This window comes from Lepus europaeus, chromosome 7, assembly GCF_033115175.1.
Source record: "Lepus europaeus isolate LE1 chromosome 7, mLepTim1.pri, whole genome shotgun sequence".
Lineage (NCBI taxonomy): Eukaryota > Metazoa > Chordata > Mammalia > Lagomorpha > Leporidae > Lepus > Lepus europaeus.
Window position 1 is genome coordinate 114,359,701 of NC_084833.1, and position 26,976 is coordinate 114,386,676.

General features: G+C 43.3%; 2 protein-coding genes and 1 long non-coding RNA gene across 7 annotated transcripts in view; 2 read left to right on the forward strand and 1 right to left on the reverse strand.

The window, feature by feature from the left end:
* Positions 1-4,341, forward strand: part of CHEK1 (checkpoint kinase 1) — a 30,597-nt gene extending 26,256 nt beyond the window's left edge. For 4 of the 5 annotated variants that reach the window (XM_062197289.1, XM_062197285.1, XM_062197288.1 and 1 more), the window contains exons 12-13: positions 1,544-1,645; positions 3,389-4,341. In XM_062197289.1, the coding sequence (XP_062053273.1) occupies positions 1,544-1,645; positions 3,389-3,484 (198 nt within the window). In that variant the 3' untranslated portion in view covers positions 3,485-4,341. The remainder of the gene's footprint in view (positions 1-1,543; positions 1,646-3,388) is intronic. The other variant, XM_062197286.1, reaches the window with a different exon arrangement.
* Positions 4,342-13,765: 9,424 nt separating this feature from the next.
* On the forward strand, positions 13,766-16,924 carry LOC133764768 (uncharacterized). The gene is made up of 3 exons (XR_009866467.1): positions 13,766-13,946; positions 15,289-15,595; positions 16,847-16,924. It is a non-coding gene; the product is annotated as an uncharacterized LOC133764768 (long non-coding RNA).
* Positions 16,925-17,644: 720 nt separating this feature from the next.
* Positions 17,645-26,613, reverse strand: ACRV1 (acrosomal vesicle protein 1). Its single transcript, XM_062198453.1, has 5 exons — positions 26,562-26,613; positions 23,672-23,956; positions 23,360-23,575; positions 21,416-21,526; positions 17,645-17,769 (listed from the first exon to the last, which is right to left on the reverse strand). The coding sequence occupies exons 1-5, from the start codon at positions 26,611-26,613 to the stop codon at positions 17,645-17,647; spliced, it is 789 nt and encodes a 262-aa protein (XP_062054437.1).
* Positions 26,614-26,976: the final 363 nt, after the last annotated feature.

A 26,976-nucleotide genomic window follows, 5' to 3' on the forward strand; every position in this document is an offset into this window, starting at 1 on the left:
GTCTTATTTCCTTGTTTATCTTTTTTCTCATATTTTATATTCCTTATTGATAAAGTAGTATTGAAGTTTTAAGCTATTATTGCTGAACTCACTATTTCTTACTCTAATCCTCTCAGTTCATTTGTTATTTATGTATGAATGTGTTTATAATTGCTCAGTCTTCTTGATGTATTGATTCTTTTAATATTGCGTAATGTCCTTTTTGCCTCAACAAATTTTATTAGTCAATTTTGTTTGATACTAGTATAGCCATACTAGTTCCCTTTTTTGTTTATGTGGACTATTTTCCTTCCATTTTCCTTCAGTCTTTTTCTAAATCTAAAATGAATGTAGGCAGCATATAATTGGATTATGTTTTTTCTGCCACTTTCTGCTTTTCAAATATTATTTTTAATGATTTAAAAATTATTTATTAGAGAGGGAGATAGAGAAAAATCCCATCTGTTGGCTTACTCCCCAAGAGCCTCAGGCTGGGGCAAAGCCCAGAGCCAGGAATTCAGTCTAAGTCTTCTGTGTGAGTGGAAGGAACCTAGTCACTTGAGCCATCACTGCTCCTTCCCAGGGTCTGCAAGGAAACTGAGGTAAGGAGCAGAGTGGTGTATCGAACCCAAGTACTCTGTTGGACGTGTGAGTGTTAGCTAGGCAAACACTCGCCCCGATCTCTGCCTTTTAATTGGAGAATTTAATTTGTTTACTTCCATGATGGTTGGTTATAAGAAACAGTTTGTTTTCTACATGTCTTAAGTCGTTTTTAGTCCTTAAATTTTGTATTTTTGCATTTTTTTGTTTTCAGGTTTTTTTTTTTTAAAGATTTATTTATTTGAAATGCAGAGTATCAGAGAGAGGAGACATACACAGAAAGAGAGAGAGCTTCCATCTGCTAGTTCACTCCCTCTCGTTTTTTTTTTTTTCTTTCTTTCTTTTAATATTTATATTATTTATTTGAAAAGCAGAGCTAAGCGAGAGAAATCTTCCATCTGCTGGATCACTTTTCAAATGGCTGCAAAGGCTGGTGCTGGGCCAGGCTGAAGCTGGGAGCCAGGAACTTCTTCCTGGTCTCCTGTGTGGGTATAAGGGCCCCCAAGCACTTAGAGCCAGCCGCCTCTCTTTCCCAGGTGTATTAGCAGAGAGCTGGATTGGAAATGGAGCAGCTGGGAGTTGAATGAGCGCCTATACATGATGCTGGCATCATAGGCTGACGCTTAACCTGCTGCACCACAATGTTGGCCCCTTATATTTTTATTTTCTTTATTTCTTCTTTCAGTTACATTTTGATAAAATGCTGATTCTTTTGGTGCTAAGATTTCACATAGATTCAGTTTCTTCTAATGGAACTGTACTCTATTTACAAGTTGTTTTGGGTTGAACACATGCACCCAGAGAAGAATCCTGGATTGAGATTTTCAGCACACTTATTACTATTCTCATTATGGAAGTAACCTACAATTTTTTTATCCCCAAAGTGTTACTGACCTGAGAATATAGTTTTTGTTAAGTATTCTTTACTCTCATATCTGGCTTTACTTTTTTTTCTTTGACCTAGGTTACTGTATCGACTACTGACAGGAGAAACAATAAACTGATTTTCAAAGTGAATTTGGTAGAAATGGATGAGAAGATATTGGTTGACTTCCGACTTTCTAAGGTAAGGTATTTTTAATATGTTTCATTATATTATTCTATGAAAATATTTCTAAATGGGTAAGTTTTAATGGCATTTTATTTGCTTACATTAGTGTCCCTTTATCCACAGTTTCACTTTTTATGTTTTCAGTTATCTACACTCAACCATAGTTCAGAAATGTTAAATAGAAAATTCCGGAAATAAGCAGCTGATAAATTTTAAATTATACAGAGTTCTGAGTAGCACAATGAGATCTTGTGTCATCCTACTCCCTCTTACCTGGGATATGAATCATGCTTTTGTCTAATGAATTCACACTGTATATGCCACCTGCCTGTTAGTTGTTTAGTGATGTTAACTGAAGTAATCAAAGCTAAAGTTTATTCAGCTAATCCAACTGAGGATGTAAACTCAAAAACAATCAGTTACTTGCCTGAGTTGGCTGTTCCCACAAGCCTGAGTTTGGTTATAGGTTTTAAACTTTTCTTACAGGGTGAGTATGTGCATTGCATCAGGTTTGAACAATAACAATACAGATTTATATGTGATTATCAGTCACTGAAAATTAAAGAATGCCTCTTTGAAAATCAAAGAACATATGGTACTAGTTAACAGATTTGATTATTGATTAAGGAGGTAAATTACATTCTCATACTACGTGTTACCTCTGTGCAGGGAGAGGCAAATAATGGGGTCATTAATCTCTCTTGACAATGGCCCGGTGACGTACAGTGTACATCTTATGGTACAGTAAATATTTCCTAGTTCACCTTTAAAGTTTGTTGAAAGGTCATGTTACTGGCAGCCAGTGTGGGACAGTATCCCAGCTGTCTTAGACCTTTGTGGTCATCATTTATTCTTAAGTCCACAGTAACCCACTTGGTTATCAGATTGAGTCTCACAGTATCATACTGCTTGGATTCAGGTAATTCCTAATTTTACTTAAACAGTGGACCCTAAGCACAACAGAAGTGATGCTGGCAATTTTACTACAGTACTTTTACTTTCACTATGCTTAATTTACAAATTTATCATATGTAGAGGAACAAGTAGTATAAATAGTGTCAGGTTTGATACTATCTGTAGTTTCCAGCATCCACTGGGAGTCATAGAATGTATTCCCCATGGTTAAGGAATAATTCTTTGTGATATTTTACAAATTTATGGCAAGTTGCTTTTTAGATTTCATATTATGAATAAAAGAATAACAAAACAATTTATGCCAAAATAAACTTATCTTTTGATTCAATTCCCCACTTTTTTTTTTTTTTTTTTTTTTAAACTGCAATGTAGCTAGAACGAAGGTTGAAGGGTAGTTCACATTCCCTGTAGTGGAGATACGTTGCAGTACTGTTTTCCAGCTGCTTGCTATGAAGTCCTAATGAAATCCTTCTCACAACTAAATCTATTGACTTTGTTGCCATAGTAGTTGACAAGGCTTCAGGGTAGTTATGTAACTTGTTTTTAGTTTACAAATCCATGCTGCCAGTAGAAAATGAATTAGTGGTACCAACACTAAACAAGTGAGATAACAGTTTTTCTGTTGTCTTAAGTTCAGTTTGGTGGGAACAGCGAGGACCACAAAATCAAGTCAGAATAATATGTGTTGCCATTTTTTCTACTGGAATATTTGGTCTCTCTAAGAGTAACTGAAAGGAATTGCAGCTGGATATATCTAAGAATGTTTGTCTCTAGTTACCAGTAAATAGTTTGATCTTCCTGCATAATTTCTGATGTTATTTATGGATGTTATTCCTGATACAGGGTGATGGATTGGAGTTCAAGAGACACTTCCTGAAGATTAAAGGGAAGCTGAGTGATGTTGTGAGCAGCCAGAAAGTTTGGCTTCCTGCCACATGATTGATCTGCTGTCTCTGGGGATTCCTCGTGAATATAGTGCTGCTATGTTAACATTATTCTTCATTGAGAAGATTATTCTATTCTGCAAACTGCAAACAAATAGTTCCTGAAGAGTTCTCTTTCCCTTTACCCGATTCTTTGTATGTTTGGCATACAGATAATATGTATATCTTCATTGTAAGTAAAACTTTGGGAAAAGGATGGATAGAATTCATTAGCTGTGTTTAGAGTCAGAATTTGAAAACTATCTGATTAAAATCTTTGGGGTACCTGAGTTTATCAGCTTTTATGCCAGCACGATATCTCGTTTTTACAAACATTGTGTTTCATTCAGAAAGTAACATTTCTTTTATGGTGATGTAATTATAAGGATGGATTAGTGAGAGCTTAAGGTGACTTTGGGATAGTAGATTTGTCAGTCTGTGCTGAGGCCAACACTTCAAAAAATACATACCCAAGATTTGTACCTATATTTTTAAAGGGCATGACAAGTTAATGTAGACCTGTTTTTAAATTACATGTAATTAAAATTGCAAGTATGTGGGATTTTTTTCTAGTGTAGTTAGTAATGTATGAAATATTGGTTGCTCTTTCAAGTAGAAGTTGAGCATAAACTCTAGTGTTTAGTTAACTTTACTCTAAAAATTACTGTTGGCACATCTTAAGTATTTTTCTATATGATTTCCTACTTTCACAGCCATATTTTAATTCTTTAATATAGAAATAAATTCTATTTGGAAAATGAATACCTAACTTTGTGAACTTATTGGTGAACAAGATTCTAGATGATAAAGAGCTGGGGGGAGGAAGAGTAAGGAAGCTATTATAGGAATAGATTTGATTTCTGGTTCATTTACCTACAAAACTGTTTTTGTAATAAAATTTATGTTAACTTTTGAATGTATTAGATTGGGGCCCTGTGTTTCTTTCTGTTTTTATTTTTTTAAGGTAAATATAAAAGTATTCATCTGAAGCTAGGAGCATGTAGAGTTTTATGATCATATTAATATATACTAGCTAATTGTTTTAGTGAGGTATATCCAGAGGAGGGATAAATTTGAACTTGTTCAATTTATTTGAAACTATTTAGGGGATTCCTAAAAATTGAGCTGTAAATTCTTTTTTTTTTTTCTTTTTTTTTTTTGACAGGGAGAGTAGATAGAGAGAAAGAGACAGAGAGAAAGGTCTTCCTTTTTGCTGTTGGTTCGCCCTCCAATGGCCGCTGCGGCCGGCGCATCGCGCTGATCCGAAGCCGGGAGCCAGGTGCTTCTCTTGGTCTCCCATGCAGGTGCAGGGCCCAAGGACTTGGGCCATCCTCCACTGCCTTCCCAGGCCATAGCAGAGAGCTGGCCTGGAAGAGGGGTAACCAGGATAGAATCCGGCGCCCTGACCGGGACTAGAACCCGGTGTGCCGGCGCCGCAAGGCGTAAATTCTCAAATATAAGAGAGAGTTTGTTCTTGAGAATTAACTGCCTACTAATAGTAGTGGTCAAAAACAGAGTTTTTTCTTATTTTGACCTCTTCCCAGAGCTCTAGCCTTTTATAGCTACAACCTACCTGACATTTCTACTTGAATAGGCTTAAAAGGCATCTCATGCCCAAAACCAGCTTTTGATTCCTATCTTCTAGCCTGTTCCTCTCCGCTTCCTCTGCCCCCATCTCCAAATGTTACTCTTAGGTCCCCAGTTCCTTCAACCAAAACCCAAGAAATCATCTTTAACACATTTTTTTCCATATTCTATATTCAGTTCAGCAAAGCCTGTTCAGTTCCACAAATACATACAGTATCTATTCCTCTTCACACCTCTACCCTGGTTGGAGGCAGTGTCATCCCTCTTTTTATGTTTCTTATCCCTCAGAACTTTATTTTCAGAAAAATAGAATGATCATCCTAAAATGTGAATCAGTCATCCCTGCCCTGTTTTCTGTTCTGACTTCATCACATTTAAGAGAAAATTGAAAATTCTGTTAGCTCTACAGCATTTTTTTTTTTAAAGATTCATTTATTTATTTGAAAGGCAGAGTTGCAGAGAGAGAGAGGTCTTCAATCCACTGATTTGCTCCCCAGATGGCTAAAACGGCTGCAGCTGTTCCTCCTCCTGGTCTCCCATGCGGGTACGGGGCCCAAGCACTTGGGCCATCCTCCACTGCCTTCCCAGGCCATAGCAGAGAGCTGGATCAGACGTGGAGCAGCCAGGACTTGAACCGCGCCCATATGGGATGTCGGCACTGCAGGCGGTGGCCCCACCTCTACAGCTTTACATGGCCACCCTCTGACTGCCTCCTTGACTTCATCAGCCTCTATCCTTCTTGTTCATTCTGCTCTAGTTATACGGGCTTTACCATTCTCATAAAATAAGCACATTCCCTCTTCAGGTTCTTTCCACTTTCTTTTCCTTCTACCTAGGATACTTTATTTCCAAATAATTGGTGCGTGCTTCACTTTAGGTACCTGCTTAAATGTCGTTTCCTCTTTAGAATCTTTTTGAAGATTTATTTATTCAACTCTCTCTCCTCTGTAACTCTGCCTTTCAAATAAATATATTTTAAATAATCTTTAAAAAGCGGGGTGGGGAAGCACTTTGGCATAGCAGGTTAAGCTGGTGCCTGTGGCTGTGGCATCCCAGACTGGCGCTGGTTTGAGTCCTGGCTGCTCCACTTCTGATCCAGTTCCCTGCTAATGAGCCTGGGAAAACAGTGGGGGATGACCCAAGTACTTTGCTGCCTGCACCCGTGGAAACCCAGAAGAAGCTCCTGGCTCTTCAGATCGGCCCAGCTCTGACCATTGTGGCCGTTTGGGGGAGTGAACCAGTGAATGGAAGATGCATTCATTCTACTCCCCCTCCCCCCCATCTCTAATTCTGCCTCTCAAATCTTTTTTTTCCATCCAAGTCTCCCTACATGAGTGCAAGGGCTCTAGGACTTGGGCCATCTTTCACTGCTTTCCCAGACATAGCAGGGAGCTGGATCAGAAGTATAGCAGTTGGGTCTTGAATTGGCATCTTTATGAGATGTCAGTGTCCCAGGTGGTGACTTTACCTGCTACACCACATTGCTGGCCCCATCTCTGTAAAGTCCTTCCCTGGCTTAAATATCCTGTGGCAGACATTTAGCCTACTGGTTAAGGTGCCCATGGCCCATATTGGAGTGCCTGGGTTAAATTCTTGGCTCAAGCTTCTGCTTTCATCTTCCTAAAGTGTGTATCGTGGGAGGCAGCAATTGATGGCTCTAGTGATCGGCTCTCTGCTACCCATGTGGAACCACCTGGCTTGCATTACCAGCTCCTAATCAGGCATTTGGGGAGTGAATCATGGATGAACTCCCTTCCCTCACCACCTCTCTGCCTCTCAAAATTTTTATTTTTAAAGGTTTATTTATTTTACTTGAGTGACACAGAGAGAGGAGAGACAGAGAGAGGTCTTCCATCTGCTAGTGCACTCCCCAGTTGGCCATAACGGCTGGAACTGCACCGATCTGAAGCCAGGAGCCAGGAGCTTCTTCCGGGTCTCCGATGCATGTGCAGGGGCCCAAGGACTTGGGCCATCTTCCACTGCTTTCCTAGGCCATAGCAAAGAGCTGGAAGTGGAGTAACTGGAATTCGAACCAGCGCCCATTTGGGATTCCAGCACTGCAGGTGGCAGCTTTACCTGCTATGCCACAGTGCCAGCCCCTCTGCCTCTCAAATTTAAGAAATTTAATTTAAAAAAAATCCTCATCCATCACCTTTTCACGTTATTTTTAATGCTTATTAGTTGGTAGTATATTTATTTTGTTTCTATGTCCAGTGTCTGTTTCTCTATTTGGAATCTTTTTTTTTAAAGATTTATTTGTTTGAAAGAGTTAGGTCTGACATCTTCTGGTTCACTCCCCAAATGGCTGCAATGGCCGGAGCTGTGCCAATCCAAAGCCTGGAGCCAGGGACTTTCTCTGGGTCTCCCACATGGGTTCAGGAGCCCAAGTACTTGGGCTATCTTCTTTCCCAGGCCATTAGCAGTGAGTTGGATCGGAAATGGAGCAGCTAGGACTCGAACCAGCGCCCACATGGGATGCCAGTTCTGCAGGCCGGGGGCTTTAACCCACTGCACCACAGCGCCGGCATCCCTTTGGAATCTATGAGTCCCTTGAAGTCAAAGACCCTATCTGTCCCTTCAGTTCTGGATCCCCAGCACTTAGAGTAATGCTAGATACATTATGGCATACAACAAATAGCTTTTCAACAAAGAAATAACACTAAAATGTTCTACTTTCAGAATATATTTAGCTGTGCACTTCTTTCCTCTTCCATTGCTGCTCCTTTGTCTCTTCCCTGTGTTCTGTAATAAAAGCTAACGTTTTTTCCCCTTTTCTCTGGTCATTGCCCAGTGCACCTTCTTCTCAAGTAATCTTTTGTTTAAATAAATCTTAATTCTTAAAAAAAAAAATTTAATCTTACTGTGACCCTCCCTCTACTGGCTTTCCATTGCTTCAAGACTGGACTTGAACATAGCATACCCTGCCTGTCTCTCACGATTCACACTCTGTGATGCTTTTGCTTCCTTATTGGAATGCTTTTCAGTAGTTTGTTTGACTGATACAGCAACATTAAATCTCAGCCCAAATTTTCTGCCTCCCCTAGTTACTTTCACATTATTTTGTTTTCTTCACAGGACTGATTCCTATCTGAAATTGTTTACTTTCTAATTTCTCCACCAAACTGTAAGCTTAGACCTTGTCATTCCTTTTTACTCTTGTATATCCTGTATGTAAAACACTACCTGGCATTTAATAGGTGTTAATTAAATATTTGGTGAATAAATAACTGAATTAGCATCAGGTGAGGAAAGTGCCACAGAATATTGTAAGAGAAAAGTGTGTAAATACCAATTCTATATTTGTATTGGAATTTGTGTAGAATGGTGAGAAACTCAGGCTGACGCTGTCGCCTAACAGGTAAAGCTCCCGCATGCAGCACCAGCATTCCATTTGGGTATAGGTTCCCAGTTGCTCCACTTTGATCCAACTTCCTGATAACGTGTCTGGGAAAGCAGTAGAGGATAGCCCAAGTTCTTGGATCCTTGCACCCACATGGGAGATCCTGGTGAAGCTCCTGGCTTTGGACTGGCCCAGCTCTGGCCATTGCGGCCATTTGGGGAGTGAACCAGTGGATGGACGATCTCTCTCTCTCTTCTTTCAGATAAATAAATAAATCCTAAAAAAAGATGAGAAACATTAGCTCTTCCATTTTTTTTAAAAGATTTATTTTATTTATTTGAAAGAGTTAGAGAGGTAGAGACAGAAAGAGAGGTTCTCCATCCACTGGTTCACTCCTCAGATCGCTGCAATGGCCAGAGCTGAGCCGACCTGAAGTCAGGAGCCAGTCTTCCAGGCCTCCCATGTGGGTGCAGGGGCCCAAGGACCTGGGCCATCCTCAACCACTTTCCCAGGCCATAGCAGAGAGCTGGATTGGAAGAGCAGCAGCCGGGACCAGAACCGGCGTCCACATGGGATGCTGGTGGTTTAGGCCGGAGCTTTAAATCACTGCACCACAGTGCCGGCCCCAGCTCTTTCATTTAATTTTGTGAATATTGACAGTTGCCTCCTTAAAGAGGCTGATAATAAGTATTTTTAGGGTTTTTAAAAAATATTTATTTATTTATTTGAAAGGCAGAATTACAGAGAGGCAGAGGCAGAGAGAAAGAGAGACAGGTCTCCCATCCACTGGTTCACTCGGATGGCCACAATGGCTGGAGCTGCACCAATCCGAAGCTAGGAGCATAGAGCCTCTTCCAGGTCTCCAGCGTGGGTGCAGGGGCTCAAGTCCTTGGGCCATCTTCCACTGCTTTTCCAGGCCATAACAGAGAGCTGGTTTGGAAGTAGAGCAGCCAAGAGTCAAACTGGCACCTATATGGGATGCTGGCACTGTAGGTGGTGGCTTTACTACTATGCCACAGTGCTGGCCCCTAGGGTTATTTTTTATCTCCAATGTATTCATGTGTATCTAGCATGTAGTACAGGTTGGACATTTCTATCTGAAATCTGAAATTCTCTAAAATCCACAACTTGGTCCCAACCATTTTTGGGTAAGTGACACTCCTACATAGTGTTTTGCAAAAAAAAAAAAAAAAAAAAAAAAGGAATTAAGTAACTACAAGGTACCATAATTTTCTCAACTTTTATATGAAAGGCACATAGAGACAGAGATCTCCCATCTGCTGGTTCACTCCCCACATGCCTACAATAGCTGGGGTGGGCCAGGAACTCCATCCTGGTTTACTATGTGGATGACAGGCTTCCAAGTACTTGGCCATCACCTGCTGCCTCTCAGGGTGTACATTAGCAAGAAGCTGGATCAACAGTTCCCTGCTGATGGCCTAGGGAAGCAGTAGAAGATGGCCCAAGTGCTTGGGCCCCTGTACCCACGTTGGAGACCTGGAAGAAGTCCCTGGCTCCTGGCTTTTTATTAGCCCAGCTCTGGCCATTGTGGCCATTTGGAGAGTGAACCAGCAGATGGAAGACATTTCTGTCTCTCAAGTAAATAGATAAATTTTTTTTTTCCTTAAAAAAAAAAAAAAAAAAACCTGGACCAGAAGTGAAAGTGGGACTTAAGCCCAAGTACTCTAATATGGGATACTCATCCCCCAAGGTGCATAATTTTTCTAGAATGTTCATTGTACTTTTGGGAGAAGGTATCTACTGTTAATATTAAAAGCCACAACCGCTTGTTGAAAATTTCCCAAGTGCCATAAAGGAGAAATAGGAGAGGAGGATTTACCATGCCATGATAACAGCTAAGATTTTGATGTTTATGTGTGTGTAGTAGTGTGTGTGGTTGTTGAGATAAATATAAAAAATATATAAAATAGGTACAGTTTAACAGAGTTATAAAGTTAACAATTGTGACCACAGCTCAACTGAAGAAAGGTTGTTTGCAGACCATTAGGAACTTTTCATATATCCTGTCTTCTGCCAGAAGTAATCACACAATTGACTTTTTTGTTTTTAAAGATTTATTTATTTATTTGAAAAGCAGAGTTAGAAGCAGAGGCAGAGAGAGAAAGAGGAGTCTTCCATCTGCTAGTTCACTCCCCAAATGGCTGGAACTGTCGGAGCTGGGCTGGTCCAAAGCCAGGAGCTTCTTCTAGGTCTCCCACGCAAGTGCAGGGCCCAAGGACTTGGGCCATCCTCTACTGCTTTCCCAGGCCATAGCAGAGAGCTGGATCGGAAGTAGAGGAGCCAGGACTCGAACCAGTGCCCATATGGAATGCTGGCACTGCAGGCAGCGTATTTACCTGCTATGCCACAGCACCAGCCCCTGCAATTGACTTTGTGATAGTTCTTTCCTTGGTTTTCTTGTCTATTTATATATTTTAAAATAATCTAGTTTAGTTTGGGGCCAGTGCTGTGGTGTAGTGTAGTAGGTTAAGCCTCCACCTGCAGCTCTGGCATATAATATGGGTGCTGGTTTGAGTCCTGGCTGATTCACTTCCAATCCAGCTCTCTGCTAATGACCTGGGAAAACAGTGGAAGACCACCCAAGTCCTTCGGACCCCGCACCTACATGGGAGACCCGGATGAAGCTCCTGGCTTCAGACCTGCCCAGCTCCAGCTGTTGCAGCCATTTGGGGAGTGAACCAGTGAATGGAAGATCTCTTTCTCTCACTCTCTCGCTCTCTTGCTCTCTCTCTGTTTCTCCCTCTCTCTGTAACTCTGCCTCTCAAATAAATAAATCTTTTAAAAAATATAGTTGAGTTTATGCATCTTTAGTTAATGTAGTTTAAAAAATGTTTTTTGTTTATTTGAGACAGCTCCCATCTACTGGTTCACTCCCCAAATGCCTGCAGCAGTGGGGGGTGGGCCAGAACCAGAGCCAGGAGCTGGAAATGCAATCCAGGTCTCCCACATGGGTGAAGGGAACCTAGCTACTTGATCCATGACAACTGCCTCCCAGGGTCTGCATTAGCAGGAAGCTGGATTCAGGATCTGGAGCTGGGATCAAACCCAGTTAATCCAATATGCAAGTAGGCATCTTAACCGTTAGATTAAATACCCATCGGTGTTTTTTTTTTTTTAATCCATACTTTGCATGAATTAAATTCACTGATTTTAATTATAATATAGGGGGCCATTTATGAACATACCACTGATTGTCCATTCCACTACAAATGGATATTTGGGTTATTTGTAGTTCATATTTATGGTTCGATGCTAGCATAAACAGTCCTGCTGAAAACATTGTGGTACATGTCCATGAGTTTCTCTAGGCTCTAGAGCAAGAGTGGAGAAATCCACCCCACAGGACAGAAAAGGCCCATGAAATCATTTGTTCTGGTCCTGCCAAGGCAACTGGAGGTGGGACTTGAAATTCAGTAAACCCATAGCAGGCTAATTTTTAAACTGATAGTTTTATTTACAAACATCCAAATGGCCCTTGGCAGAAAAAGAGGTTCCCCACCCCGCCCTAAAGTCTAGAGCATGTACCTGGAATAGAATTGCTAAGTCTTCAGTTATGCATATGTTCAACTTTACTAAGAATAATGGAAAACTTCTGAAGTGAGTGTACTAACGTGTACTTCCATATGAGAAGAATGCAGGCACTGAGCAACTATAGTATAAGAATATAACAATAGCCAGTGCCGTGGCTTAACAGGCTAATCCTCCGCCTTGTGGCGCCAACACACCGGGTTCTAGTCCCGGTTGGGGCGCCAGATTCTATCCTGGTTGCCCCTCTTCCAGGCCAGCTCTCTGCTATGGCCCGGGAAGGCAGTGGAGGATGGCCCAAGTCCTGGGCCCTGCACCCCATGGGAGACCAGAAGCACCTGGCTCCTGGCTTCGGATCAGCACGATGTGCTGGCTGCAGCGGCCATTGGAAGATGAACCAACGGCAAAAAGGAAGACCTTTCTCTCTGTCTCTCTCTCACTATCTACTCTGCCTGTCAAAAAAAAAAAAAAAAAAAAAAAAGAATATAACAATAGAATGTGTTTAAATTAGGCCTGTGCCGCGGCTCAGTAGGCTAATCCTCCACCTGTGGCGCTGGCACCCCAGGTTCTATTCCCAGTTGGGGTGCCGGATTCTGTCCTCGTTGCCCCTCTTCCAGGCCAGCTCTCTGCTGTGGCCTGGGAGTGCAGTGGAGGATGGCCCAAGTCCTTGGGCCCTGTGCCTGCATGGGAGACCAGGAGAAGCACCTGGCTCCTGGCTTCGGGTCAGTGCGGTGCGCCGGCCGCAGCGGCCATTGAGGGGTGAACCAACGGCAAAGGAAGACCTTTCTCTCTGTCTCTCCCTCTCACTGTCCACTCTGCCTGTCCAAAAAATTAAAAAAAAAAAAAAAAAGAATGTGTTTAAATTTTCACTTTGTTGAGGTGTTACCACTCTAATGTTTACCATGTTGTGTGAAAATAGGTGTATGACATTAAGTTGCTTGTTCCTAAGTTTAAATGAGATCGAGCATCTTATGAAGTATGTATTCTAGTCTTTTGGTCATTTTTGTGTTGTCTTTTCAATAATTTCAAGTCTTCATGTGTTAAGTACAGTAGTCCTTTGTCAGTTTACATGTGGTGCATATCCGAGTGTACTTTTCATTCTGTGGCTTATTGTTCCACACTCATGGCAGTTCATAATTCTGATGAAGTCTTATGTAGACCTATTCTTTGGCTAGTGGTTTCTTTTCTTTTTTTCTTTTTAAGATTATCTATTTATTTTGAAAGGGTGAAAAGAGAAGGAGAGAAAGGTCTTCCATCTGCTAGATCACTCCCCAAATGCCTGCAACAGTCAGGGCTAGGCCAGGCCAACGCCAGGAGCTAGGAACTCCATCTGGGTCTCCCATGTAAGTAGCAGGAGCCCAAGAATTTGAGTCATCATCTAGGGCCTCCCAGGCACATTAGCAGGAATTTGAATCTGCAGTGGGGGAGCAGCCAGGACTTGAACTGGTACTCTGTTAAGCAGCAGCTTAAACTGCTGTCCCACAACTCCTGCCCCAGCTAGTGTTTTCATTTCCTACTGAAGGACTCATTCTCTACTCCAGGATCATGGAGGTTTTCACGTATATTATCTTAAAAACCTTTATAGTTTTTTTTTTAATCATTTAGATATATAATCCTTCTGAAATTGGATTCCCTTCCCCTTCCCCTTCCCTTCCCGCCTTTCTTTTCTCTCCCCTCCCCTCCCCTCCGCCCCCCTCCCCTCCCCTCCCCTCCCCTCCCCTTCCCTCCCCTCCCTCCCCTCCCCTCCCCTCCCCTCCCCTTCCCTCCCCTCCCCTTCCCTTCCCTTCCCTTCCCTTCTCTGTCTTCAGAGAGACAGAGAAAGAAACAAAGATACCTCCCATCTACCAGTTGACTTCCCAAATGCCCACTGAAACCAGGAGCCAGGAACTCAATCTGGGTCTTCCAGATGGGTGGACATGACCCAACCACTTGAGTCAACATTGTCTCCCAGAGTACACATCTGCAGGAATCTGGAATCAGGAGTGGAGCAGAGACATAAACCCAGGTACTCTTAATTGGGATGTGGATACTCCAAGTGGTGTCTTTAAGAGCTAGGCCAATGCCTACTGCCCAGTTCTTATTTTTTAGTTTGGTTTTTAATCAGGACCCAAGTAATGCCTACTTAGCAATCAATTCATTGTCTTTTAAGTTGCTCTTATCTGTGAATTCCCTATTCTTACTGCCCCTTCTTTTTTTCTCCTTGCATTTTATTAGTTGAAGAGTCTTGCTGATTTTCCCTAGTCCAGATTTGCTGATTGTATCACTATGATCCAGTTTTTTTTCTTAAAGACTTATTTATTTATTTGAAAGTCAGAGTTACACAGAGAGAGAAGGAGATGCAGAAAGAGAGGTCTTCTGTCTGCTGGTTCACTCCCTAAGTGGAGCAGCCTGGACTCAACCAGTGCCCATATGGTATGCCAGCACTGTAGGCGGCAGCTTTATCTGCTACACCATAGCACCAGCCCTGCCTTTGTCTTTTAATGGGGTCATTATTCCATTTGCATTCACCATAATTACTGATATGTTTGGATTTATTTCTTTTTTTAATTTTTTTAAAGATTTATTTTATTTATTTGAAAGACAGAGTTACACAGAGAGGTAGAGACACAGAGACAGAGGTCTTCCATCTGCTGGTTCACTCTTCAGATGGCTGCAATGGCTGGGGCTCCACTGATCAGGAGCCAGGAGCTTCCTCTGAGTCTCCCACATGGGTGCAGGGGCCCAAGGACTTGGGCCATCTTCCACTGCTTTCCCAGGCCATAGCAGAGAGCTGGGTCAGAAGAGGAGCAGCCAGGGCTAGAACCAGCACCCATATGGGATGCTGGCACTTCAAGCCAGGGCTTTAACCTGCTGCACCACAGCGCTAGCCCCTGGATTTATTTCTGTCATCTTACTTTTGGTTCCAAATGGATTTACATTCTTTTTTTCCCTTGTGTCTTATTTTGCAATTATTTTGTCTTACTTGATATTTTTTAAAAATTATTTATTCTTTCTCTCCTAGTTTGGGGCTACACAATACTATGTAGTTTCCATTTCTTTGAGGATTAAATACTGTATAGGATTTATACTATGCATTACCTGTTGAAGCCTGAAGTCATCTTTCTTCTTCCTGGGTAGTCAAAGAACCGTATGCCTTTCCAGTTTATATATTGTATATTTTGATATTATGTGTGTGTTTCTATATAATATGTGTATACAAATATGAGTAAATTATAGATGCAAATGTAGATATAAGATTGATAGAGGGGCTGGTACTGTGGTTCATCAGATTGGATATTTACTATTGATCTATCTTCAAATTTGCTGAGTTTTTTTTTTTTTAATTTATTTAATTATTTGAAAGGCAGAGTTACAGAGAGAGGGCGAGAGACAGAGATCTTCCATCTGCTGATTCACTCACCAAGTGGCCACAACACTGGAACTGGGTCCATCTGAAACCAGGAGCCAGGAGCTTCGTCTGGGTTTCCCATGTGGGTGCAGGAGCCCAAGAACTTGGGCCACCTTCTGCTGCCTTCCCAGGCTCATTAGCAGGGAGCTGGATCAGAAGTGGAGCAGCCGGGACTCGAAGCAAAGCCAATATGGGATGACAGCACAACAGGTGCTGTGGTTTAACCCACCACACCACAGTGCCAGCTTCTGCTGACTTCTTAAGAGGTCTGTAATTTGCTGTTAAACTACCTAGTGATTGATTTCCAGTTCTTGTACTCAGATCTAAAATTTCCATTTGCTGTTTTTCATAGCTTTAGTGTCTGTGTTAAAATTGCCTATTAATTCACATAACACTATTTTGCTTTAGGTTCTTGAACACATCTTCAGTAGATGCTTTTTGCCTTTATTCACTAAGCCCTGTATCTGGTTCCTTTGGGGGTCAGGGTGTACTGATTGCTTTTTCTTTTTCTTTTCTTTTTTTTTTTTTTTTTTTGGCTGTTTTTTCTAGGTCTAATACTTTTTTATTACATAGTAGACATAGTGAATGGTTAGCTGTGGAGATTCTGGACTTTGTATGTTCCTCTAAAGCATGTAGATTTTCATTCTAGTGGATCGTTAACTTGGAGGACCTGAACACAAACTGTCACCTTTGTAGACTCAGCTAAAATCTCTGCTCAGTTTTTCTAGCTGCTATTGTTGTCAAGCCTACAGGAGTCAGTGAAATCCCAACAAGTTTGGGTTTATTCCCTTTATGGTTCTGTTCTTTGCAGCTGCTCTGCCAGTTCCAGGCTGTGTTCTTGCAATCAATTAGACTGGCTTTTTGTCACTCTGCGATGTGTGGACTGTGAGGCACAAACGTACACATCTCACCTACTATTATTAGGGGTGACTTCTTCTTAATTCTTTTGAAAGAACTTTCAAATAGTCATTAATTTTTTTAAAATAATTTGATAACATAGATAAAGAGCTCTCATCCACTGGTTCACTCCTCAATGGCCCACAATGACTGGGACTGGGCCAGGCTGAAGCTGGGAACCAGGAATTCAATGCAGGTCTCCCACAGGTGTGACAGGGCCCCAAATACTTCAGCCACTAGTGCTGCACCACAGAATCTGCATTAGAATCAGGAGGCAGGCACTGAACCCAGGCACCTTGAAATGAGATATGGGTATCTTAACTCCTAGGCCAAACAGCTAAACATCTAAGACCATGCGGCTGAGCTCAGGAGCCTTTCAACAGAGGTATTAGGAGCCCTGCCTGGAAGGAGCTGGGCTTGGGCAGGAGGATAGGATTAGTTTCTGGCTATGTGAGAGAAGAGATCAGATTGAGATTTTATAGATTGGGTTTTGAAATCTGGTTCTGGCTGTCGCTAGCTCTTGTAAACTTGGTAAACTTAGAACATGGAGCATGAAAAAATAAACATCTTTGTGTCACATTTCCTTATTTATAAAATAAGTATAATATTGTCTTTTCTAGCTACCCAACAGAGCTCTTTTCTGAGGATGTAATGGGACCATCATACGTGAAAACGCCTTAAGGTGAGAGACCGTTTATTATTTCCACTTATATTCCTCTAAGCTGCGCAGATGATCCGGTAACATACACGAAAGAGACTTAATCACTATGAACTGCTGGGTATTTATATAGCAAATAAGTAAAGTGCTGGGTATTTATATAGCAAATAAGTAAAGTGAAATAATTTTATCATTATCATTATGTTGTAAACTATTAATGAGTAAAAACTCATGAGCCAAGGAAGGGTTGAGGTTTGCATATCATAATAAGTGGAAGGGGAAATACTGTAAGACAAGGGGAAGGGGGTGGCAGAGAAAAGTACTTACGACGTTGTTTAAGCATTGTAAAAGATAATACATACCCTGCACTCCTCTTTTGTTGCTGTCCTAGGTGACCACTTCACTCTCACAAATGTAGAATGGTAACAAAATGCACCCATTTTAGTGTGTGGGGTGGAAGGAAGCTCAGGCTGACCCAGCCACCGAACTGATGGGAGTAAGTCTTTCTGGAGCCTGTGGTTCTTTAATCATGTAGAATTTATTTAAAAAGTAAATCCGGTATTGTGAGAGGGGGAGAAGGGAAGATAGGACAGAGAAGAACAGGAAAGGAGAGATATTTGGAAGCATCCTGTCTGATGCTCAGGCAGAGAGAGATGTGATTATCTGTTGGCTGAGGAAGAAACAAAATATAAATGAGCTGAGTAGGGCGATGAAGGCCTCGTGCTGCCTGAGTCAGAGCAAGCAACAAGGGCATAGGCTTCTAGACCTTGTTGCAGAAAGATTGATTCCGGCAGCATGTAATTTGCATCCTGGTTCCATGGGAGAAGAGGTTCATAGATGGGCACAAGTTCTCACACCCTTGAACCATGAATTGGAGTTTTCCACCTGAAAGGAGAAGAGACAGACTGTGTGAGCAGAAGGCTTCCTCCTGCAACTGTAGCCGTTATCCATAGTCCCCATGTCGCCACGCAGGGATGGCCAAGACCTCCACTTAGATATTCTTCCTGCACTTCCCTTCTGTCTGCCTCCTCTAGGACCTTTCTCCCATGGGTTTCCCATTCCTTTCTTTAATGTCTTCTTCTCCATGGTCTCCATTTTCATTTATAAACATGTTCAAGTTCCTTCAAACTCAAAAATATTCTTGGGCTATGCTACCGTCCTACCTCTCCCCCCATGCTTCTCCAGAGAGCTGGCTACCCTCACCTTAACTTCCTTCCCATTCACATGTTGGCCCCTAGTACTCTGAATCGACACCCCACTGTGCTGAAACTTCCCTCTCAAAGGTCACTTTAGGTCCACCCATCGAATTCTGTGCCCTTTCTCGGGACTCTTCTTGGCCACGCACATGGTGCTGTTGACTGTGCCCTTTCTTTTCTTGACTCTGTCTCTGACATGATCTTTCCTAGTATTCTGTCTACTCCTCTGGGGATATTTACTCTGTCCTCTCAAGTTCAATTCTCCCATTTCCAACTAACTGAATGTCATCTCCATGGTGCTAAGGACATCTAAAACTGTTTCCAAAATGAAACTCATTGGCTTCCTCTTCAAATTGGCTCGTTTTCATTGTATATGTGTGTACCACCTTCTCCAAACCTCTGTCAGTTGATGCCTGAATTCCGTTCCCAGAGATCCTGATTGTTTTGATGCAGCCAGAGCATTGGGATCTTTTAAAAGCTGCTCAGGTACAGCCACTGAACAATCTGTAAATATCCCCCAAAGCCTTTCTTTCTGTTTTAAAAGATTATTTGTTCATTTGAAAGGCAGAACAACAGAGAGATGGAGAAGGAGGGGGGGAGGGAAGGGTAGAGGGGGATAGAAGGGGGAGAGAGAGGTCTTCCATCTGCTGGTTCACTCCACAAATGGCTGCAACCACCAAGTCTTGACCAGGCTAAAGCCAGGAGCCAGGAGCTCTGGGTCTCCACATAGGTGGCAGAGCTCCATGTACTTGGGCCATTTTCTGCTGGCTTCCCAGGCATATCAGCAGGAAGCTGGATCAGAAGCAGAATACCTGGGACCTGGACTGCCGTTCCAGTATGGGATGCTGGCATGGCAAACAGCAGCTTAACCCACTGCACCACAATGCTGAGTTCCCTCAAAACCTTGTCCAAATACCACTTCCTCCACGGACCTTCCTGCACCTCACATCTTGCCTTCCCCTAAACTCCCAGAGCTTTATGTGTGCTTTCCTATGACACCATTTTATCGTTTGTGATGTTATTTCACCTATCTTATTTTAGACCACAATCTACACAGTCTGTGTTTGATTAATCCTTCTGTAAGAATTCATGGTATGTGACATTTATATTTATTAGATGATGGGGGATGAGTGAAGGCACACGTAGAAATGTGGGCATGATTGCATCTTTTTTTACAATGCATACTCCTTGGTGACAATAAATGGCTATGTGACTGGCTTACATAGTCTACACACTATACGTTTTACTGCTCTCTTAGAGTGACTATAAATATACATGTTATATGTGTTGTTATGCCAACATATAAATAAATACAGAGAGGGAGAGAGAATGGCTATAGGAATTGGCTCACACATATTCTGGAGGTTAAATCCCAAGATCTGCAATCAGCAAACTGGAATCTGAGGGGAGTAGAAGGCCAATGTCACAGCTTGCAGACTGGAAGATTGCATTTCAAACAAGAGACCATCAACTACAAGGAGGGTCAGGCAGTGTGGTTCATAGGATGAAAGTAACCAAGATCTCTTATTTTTTTATAATTATTATTATTATTTATTTTTTAGTTTTGACAGGCAGAGTGGACAGTGAGAGAGACAGACAGAGAGAAAGGTCTTCCTTTGCCGTTGGTTCACCCTCCAATGGCCAGCGCACCGCGCTGATCCGAAGGCAGGAGCCAGGTGCTTCTCCTGGTCTCCCATGGGGTGCAGGGCCCAAGCACATGGGCCATCCTCCACTGCACTCCCTGGCCACAGCAGAGAGCTGGCCTGGAAGAGGGACAACCGGGACAGAATCCGGTGCCCCGACCAGGTCTAGAACCCAGGGTGCCGGTGCCGCAAAGCGGAGGATTAGCCTGTTGAGCCATGGAGCCGACCTTTATTTTATTATTTTTAAGTTTTCAAATATTTATTTGAAAGGCAGAGAGACAGAGAGACAGAGATCTTCTACCTTCTGGCTCATTCTCCAAATGCCTGGATAGCCAGAGCTGGATCAGGCTGAAGCCAAGAGCCTGGAACCCAATCCAAGTCTGCCATTTGGGTGGCAGGGGCCCAGGTACTTGTGCCATCATCATCTGCTGGCTCCCAGGGTGTGCATTAGCAGGAAGCTGGAATTAGAGTGGAGCTGGGGTTCTAACCAGGGACGCCAGTATCAGATGTGGGCATCCCAAGAAGTATCTTTTTTTTGAAAGTAACAGAGAGAGAGGAACACACATACACACACAGATCTTCCATCTGTTAATTCATTCCCCAAATGGCTGTACCAGTGGGGGCTGGGCCAGCCAAGAAGCCAGGATCCTGGAACTCCATCTGGGTCTTCCACATGGGTGGCAGGGGCTCAAGTATTTGAGCCATCTTCCACTGCTTTCCCAGGTACATTAGCAGGAAGCTGGATTTGAAGTGTAGTGCTGGAGTCAAAGTGGGAGATTGGCATTGCAGTTGCCAGCTTATGCTGTGCCATAGTGGCTGCCCCAAAGATTTATTTCTTTGAAAAGCAGAGTTACAGAGAGAGAGGGAGACACACACACACACACACAGATCTTCATCTGCTGGCTACAACATCTGGGGGTAAGTCAGTCTGAAACCTGGAGCCAGAAACCCCATCCTGGTTACCCACATGGGAGGTAGGGGCCCAAGAACTTAAGCCATCTTCTGCTGCCAAGCAGTGTCTTAACCACTGCTCCAAACACCACCCCCCCCCCAAGATGTCTTATTGTAGAAATGAGGAGTGTAAGGGTAGAGAAGTATAGGAATATACACAGACAAGTCTGACCACCTGTGAGTGTAGATTTGTTGACCATTGTTTATTACTTTATTCAGTCAATATTTATTCATCCAATATTTACTAAATGCATGGACATTGTGCTAGGTGCTAGGAACATGTAGCCATGAAGGACAAGATAGAAACAGTCCTGAGCTTACAGTCAAGGTCTCAGTGCCTCAAAAGGCAAGTCACATGTTTCATTAAAGGGGAGAGAGGGCCAGTCTCCTTGCCTCCTTTCAGAAAATCTTAGACCTGCTGGGAAAGGGCCTCTGCTTCTCCATAAGTACCTAAGATTCTACTCTTTTTTTTTTTTAAGATTTATTTTATTTATTTGAAAGAGTTACACAGAGAGGCAGAGGCAGAGAGAGAGGTCTTCCATCTGCTGGTTCACTCCCCAGATGGCTGCAAGGGCTAGAGCTGTGCTGATAGGATTCTGCTCTTAATCTCTGAAAGATAAGAGTGATTCTCCAAGTCCCTTGATCCCTCCTTAGGCCCTGTCATGCTACTGCCCCCTAGCAGTTCTTAAGTTGCTTGATGTATTCTCTGACAAAAAATTGCCTCATGAAGTCCCCACATACCTTCAAAGATCTTCTTTAGCATACACTGCTGGGAATTCTGAGTGGTGCAGACTCCCTCTCCACGAAGACATTTTCCTTGATCATTCATGAAAGCACACGTGTGGCAATCTACTGCAACTGAAAAATTTAAGATATACCTGATGACATTTCTTTATGGGCCAGGTGTGAGTCACACATCTGGGGAGGCATGAAGGACAGTAGATAGCCTGGATCCAACACACTGATTTCTTGATCCTTATTAGGGACCTGAGACCCTGTGTCTCTTGGTGCATATTCTTTTTTGGTGTCAGGGAAACTCCTTATTCTCACCGCTTTGTCTATGGCTGTCATTGCTGATGAATCTCAAATTTGTCTCATACTGACTTACTCCAACCCGTACCCCAGTGGCTTCCTAGACATCTATGATTCTGTCATGTCTGACTTAATAGGAACAATGCATTGTGTGACTGGCTCCCTTTCATACTCCTACCCACAAGGCACAAACACTTTAAAGAGTCAATTTGACTAAATGGTAAACTATGTTTGAATGTTCTAGCTCTGCAAACCCTGTAACAAGTGTGCAATACTCTCCATACTCAAACAGACCTTATTGAAGGTTACTGGAGCTATTCTTTGTAAAATGCTTCTATATTGCCTCATTTACTACCTCAACTGCTCATCTAGCTCAGGGAACATAGAGAAGTAGAAAGAGTATGGGCTTTAGAAAACGCTAGGTTTATATCCAAGATCTTCCACTTTCTATGCATGTGACATTTGGAATATGACTTTAGCCTCAATTCTGTCATCTGAAAAATTATAATAAAAGTGCTGTGTAACCAGGTGAAATATGAAGCATTTATGTCCCGTAATAGCTGAGGCATCAAACTTGGGTCTTGTTTTCCTTTCTCGAACACCATCTTTTAAGTAAGAGCCAGAAGACTGCAACTGTCCTGGGAACTTATTTTATTTATTTATTTATTTATTTTTTTTTTTTTGACAGGCAGAGTGGACAGTGAGAGAGAGACAGAGAGAAAGGTCTTCCTTTTGCCGTTGGTTCACCCTCCAATGGCCGCCGCGGTAGCGCGCTGCGGCCGCCGCACCGCGCTGTTCCGATGGCAGGAGCCAGGTGCTTATCCTGGTCTCCTCTGGGGTGCAGAGCCCAAGCACTTGGGCCATCCTCCACTGCACTCCCTGGCCACAGCAGAGAGCTGGCCTGGAAGAGGGGCAACCGGGACAGGATTGGTGCCCCGACCGGGACTAGAACCCGGTGTGCCGGCGCCGCAAGGCGGAGGATTAGCCTGTTGAGCCACGGCGCCGGCCCTGGGAACTTATTTCTGGATGTAACAGGCAAAACCATCTGCATGCTTCATATGTTCAAAAAAGAAAAGATAAAGAAAGAACCAGCAGCTGCAGTGCTAGAACTCTATGGGGTCTGCACACAACGTCTTCACACAGTCTAAGAGGCAGGTTTAGATGAAAGCTAACAAAGGTTAGTCTTCAGAACTCTGCACTTCCCCGAGCCCCTTCCAGGGGGGTCATGGGCATATGTATTCATAATTTCTTGTGGGGAGTGGAGTTGGAGGCACTACTGGCATTTTGGCTTTGAGCTAGTTTTCTTAGAGAGAGGCCTTTCTCCAAATTGTTTAGCCTTCAACACCCCCTAAAACCTGGAGCATGCCTCCTGGCGTTATCGTGCAGGCACCTTTGGGAGAACTGTTGTGAAGTATTACCAGTTCTTTTTCCTGTACCACTGACCTAAAGTTGTTTTTACTGTTCCACACTTCCCACCTGAAGTCAAGGACTGGCACTGGTCCAAATGTGGCTCACCTGAGGATGTGCTTGCAATTGGTGCACTTGAAGGCTGTTCCATTGTGGGCTTTTCAGCTGAAGCCTGTTCACCCGAAGCAGCAGCCTGTTCACCCGAACCGTGTTCACCTGAAGTGACAGTGGCCTGTTCACCCGAACCGTGTTCACCTGATGCGGCAGACTGTTCACCCGAAGCGGCAGACTGTTCACCCGAACCATGTTCACCTGAAGTTGCGGCCTGTTCACCTGAACCACGTTCAGCTGAAGTGGCGGCTTGTTCACCCGAACCGTGTTCACCTGAAGCAGCAGCCTGTTCCTCTGAGGTGTGTTCACCTGAAGTGACAGCCTGTTCACCTGAACCGTGTTCACCAGCGGCTGCGGACTGTTCACCCGAACCATGTTCACCTGGAGCAGCTGACGGTTCACCTGAAGTGTGTTCACCTGAAGTGACAATGGCCTGTTCACCCGAACCGTGTTCGCCTGAAGGCTGTTCAGTTGAAGTGTGTTCACCTGAAGGCTTTTCTGCTGCAGATTTTTCACCCGAGGGCTGGTCCCCTGAAGGCTGGTCACCAGAAGTGTGCTCGCTTGTGCCATGCTCACTGGAACCATGCTCAATTAAAGTGTTCTCACCTGATGTCTCATATAAAGCCTCGGCATCAGAAGGGTTTCCAAGTGGAAAGTATTCACCTGAAAGTTGATGAATCGAAGATTGATGATCCATAGAGCCAGGAGGCTCATCAGGCTGACCTGATGCTCCTGGGATGGAGAAGGAACAGAAAAGAGATGGCAGGGATGAGGGAGAGAATTAAAGACTATGTTTCTTTAGAGAGAGGCTAGTTCAGCACACCTCGGTTTCCTGTGGGTCTAGATCAGGTACCCGAAGATAGTACAGATGCCAGGGGAAGTCAACTAAGTGCTCCAAGAGACCATGGGGGACAGAGACCACCTCTGGGATTGGAGGGAAGAGTTTGAAGATACATAATATTAACTGCACAGTTGGATCACTCAGTCTTGAACCAAAAGTGCCTGAAGGAAAATGAACTTGCCTCCCTGCCAGCACCAGGAAGTCAATGCACTGTCACTCATGTCACTGGCATTCTCCCACAACCCTCTCTCCAGGTCCTCAATGAGTGAAAGGCAAGAAGAGTGAGAAGAAAGCAGTTAGTTTCCAATGGCTGAGTAATTTTAGCCTAAATTGAGGGTGGAAGATGTTAAACTTTGGGCAGAATAAACTATAGAAGATGACAAATACCTAATGGGCCCACAAGAATTATTAGAAGGGATTATTTTATTTGATAAGGTCGAGTTCTTTCTCATATTCAGTCCACAGTCCATATGAGTTGGGGAAAGCAGAGTTGCTATAAATTAAGATCAAAAAATTATTGGGTTAACTTCTTTGAGTTGAGATTCCTCGTGACATACTACTTACACCAACTTCATGGAGTTTTCAAGTGTTCTATAAAATAAATTGTGGAGTATCTTGTACATTATTATCTAAGGACCAACTTAATTTTGCTTTCTTTCCCCTCATCTTACACTAGGAATTGCAAGATTCTTCTGGCCAATCCCTTCCACCTGTTATCCATCTCATTAATGACTACCAGACAAATATTCTTCAAGTGTGAATTTCATTTGAATTTGAAAGAAAGCACAAATAATTGGTTCCTCTTTGATTAGACTGAGCAACCTAAAGGAGGACAAGTAGACTGCAACAGCTGAGTTACTAACCCAGCCAAAACCTAAGCAGAATCACAGGACCTTTGAGACTGAGGTAGTCTAAGAATCCTGCACTAGTTATATATCCTGGGTTCTTTGTAGTATTCATCAGTGACTTAAAAAAGATTTATTCATTTATTTGAAAGTCAGAGTTACAGAGACAGACCTCTACCTGCTGGCTTACTCCCTAAATGGCCTCAATGGCCATGGTTGGTTCAGCTTGAAGCCAGGAGTCAGGGGCTTTATCTAGGTGTCCCATGTGGAAGCAGGGGCCTAAGTATGGGGTCATCTTCTGCTGCTTTCTCAGGTGCATTAGCAGGGAGCTGGATCAGAAGTGGAGCAGCTGGGACTTGAACCTGGGGCTCATATAGGATGCCAGGAGCTTTACTCACTACACCACAACACAGCCCCTGTCAATGACTTTCTAAGAGCAGCTTTAGAATATAACAGGTAGGATTTAATCAGGCTTTGGGGAGGTGATTATTCTAAGAACTTGTTACATAAATATCTGCTTGACTAGTTGTTCAGCAGTTAACTAAAGTTTTAACAAAGAGTTGTTTCTGATATACAAAGGAGGTTTGAAAAAGCATGTGAATTTCTTACTGGTTCTTAAGTTTGACTTACTGCTTTACTGTGTGACTGACACATACTGCCATCTGGTGGCTGTGTATCTATGTTTCTGAGCCAACTTTTCAAAGTCTACCAAAGCGAACAGCTAAGTCTCTGAGATTTCTTTCTTTTTTTTTTTTTGACAGGCAGAGTGGATAGTGAGAGAGAGAGAGAGACAGAGAGAAAGGTCTTCCTTTTTGCCGTTGGTTCACCCTCCAATGGCTGCTGCAGCCGGCGCATCACGCTGATCCGAAGCCAGGAGCCAGGTGCTTCTCCTCGTCTCCCATGTGGCTGCAGGGCCCAAACACTTGGGCCATCCTCCACTGCCTTCCCGGGCCATAGCAGAGAGCTGGCCTGGAAGAGGGGCAACCTGGACAGAATCCGGCGCCCCAACCGGGACTAGAACCCGGTGTGCCGGTTCCGCAAGGCGGAGGATTAGCCGGTTAAGCCACGGCGCCGGCCAATGAGATTTCACCAATCATTCAGAGCTCATGACTTCTCTGTCTCCTGCAGGATTCAGGAGGGAACACAGCCCATATGGTTAAGAAACTCTGAAAGAGGAGATGCAGACAACTGGGTGGGTGGAACACAGCCATGCGGAGGCTTATAAAGTCTCTGACCTAAGCCCTGCTGTGTTCTGAGATAGCTTTCTGGACACATCACACCCTCATCTCTTACGTTTCCTTGACAGATTACCTGCGCAGGATCTCTTACACGTAGCTGGAGGGATAAATCTTCACTGTACCTCTGAACCCATGGGCCTATCCTCCCTTCTCACAGAGCATCAGATACGAATGTGGCATGGCTGAAGGAGTAGAACCAGAGCTGTGCCAGGCCAGTGGTCCCCTCCGACCATAAACTATAACTAGGAGAAATCAGCTGGTTTGGAAGCTTTCAGAGTCGGGCTTGTTGAGTTACTGTTGATTCTGAGTCAGCTTGGTGTGAGTAGCTAAGAGCTCTGTCCTCCTTCTTCAAGGACTGAAACACCTTAATGTCCCTTACATATCACCCAGAGCCTTGGTAGTAGAAGACTCACCTCTGGCGGATCCCAGCAGATAAAGACCCATAAGTAAGATACACTTGTTCATCTGGATATAGGGAGAGAGGGACCCTGGTGTAGGGCACCCTAGAGCTATGAAGAAACTGAGCAGAATTCTAGAACTGTGAGCAGAATATTAGAGCCTCAGAGACAATCCGTGTTTCCTCACAATGCTATGGTCCTTATGTAATCTTTTCAGCCAGGCCAACCCATAATAACCAATGCAGATTCCTCTAGTGAAGACTAATGGATATTTTCTATGTGTAAGATGGTGTGTTGGGTTAATCTGCCCCATCTTAAAATCAAAAACATATTTCCGAAATAATTTGTGTACTTTGTAATAAAGTTTAAGATGTCCAATGTCTTTTTTAAAAGTATCCTGGCACTTTAACTAACCAGGTATGACTAGCTG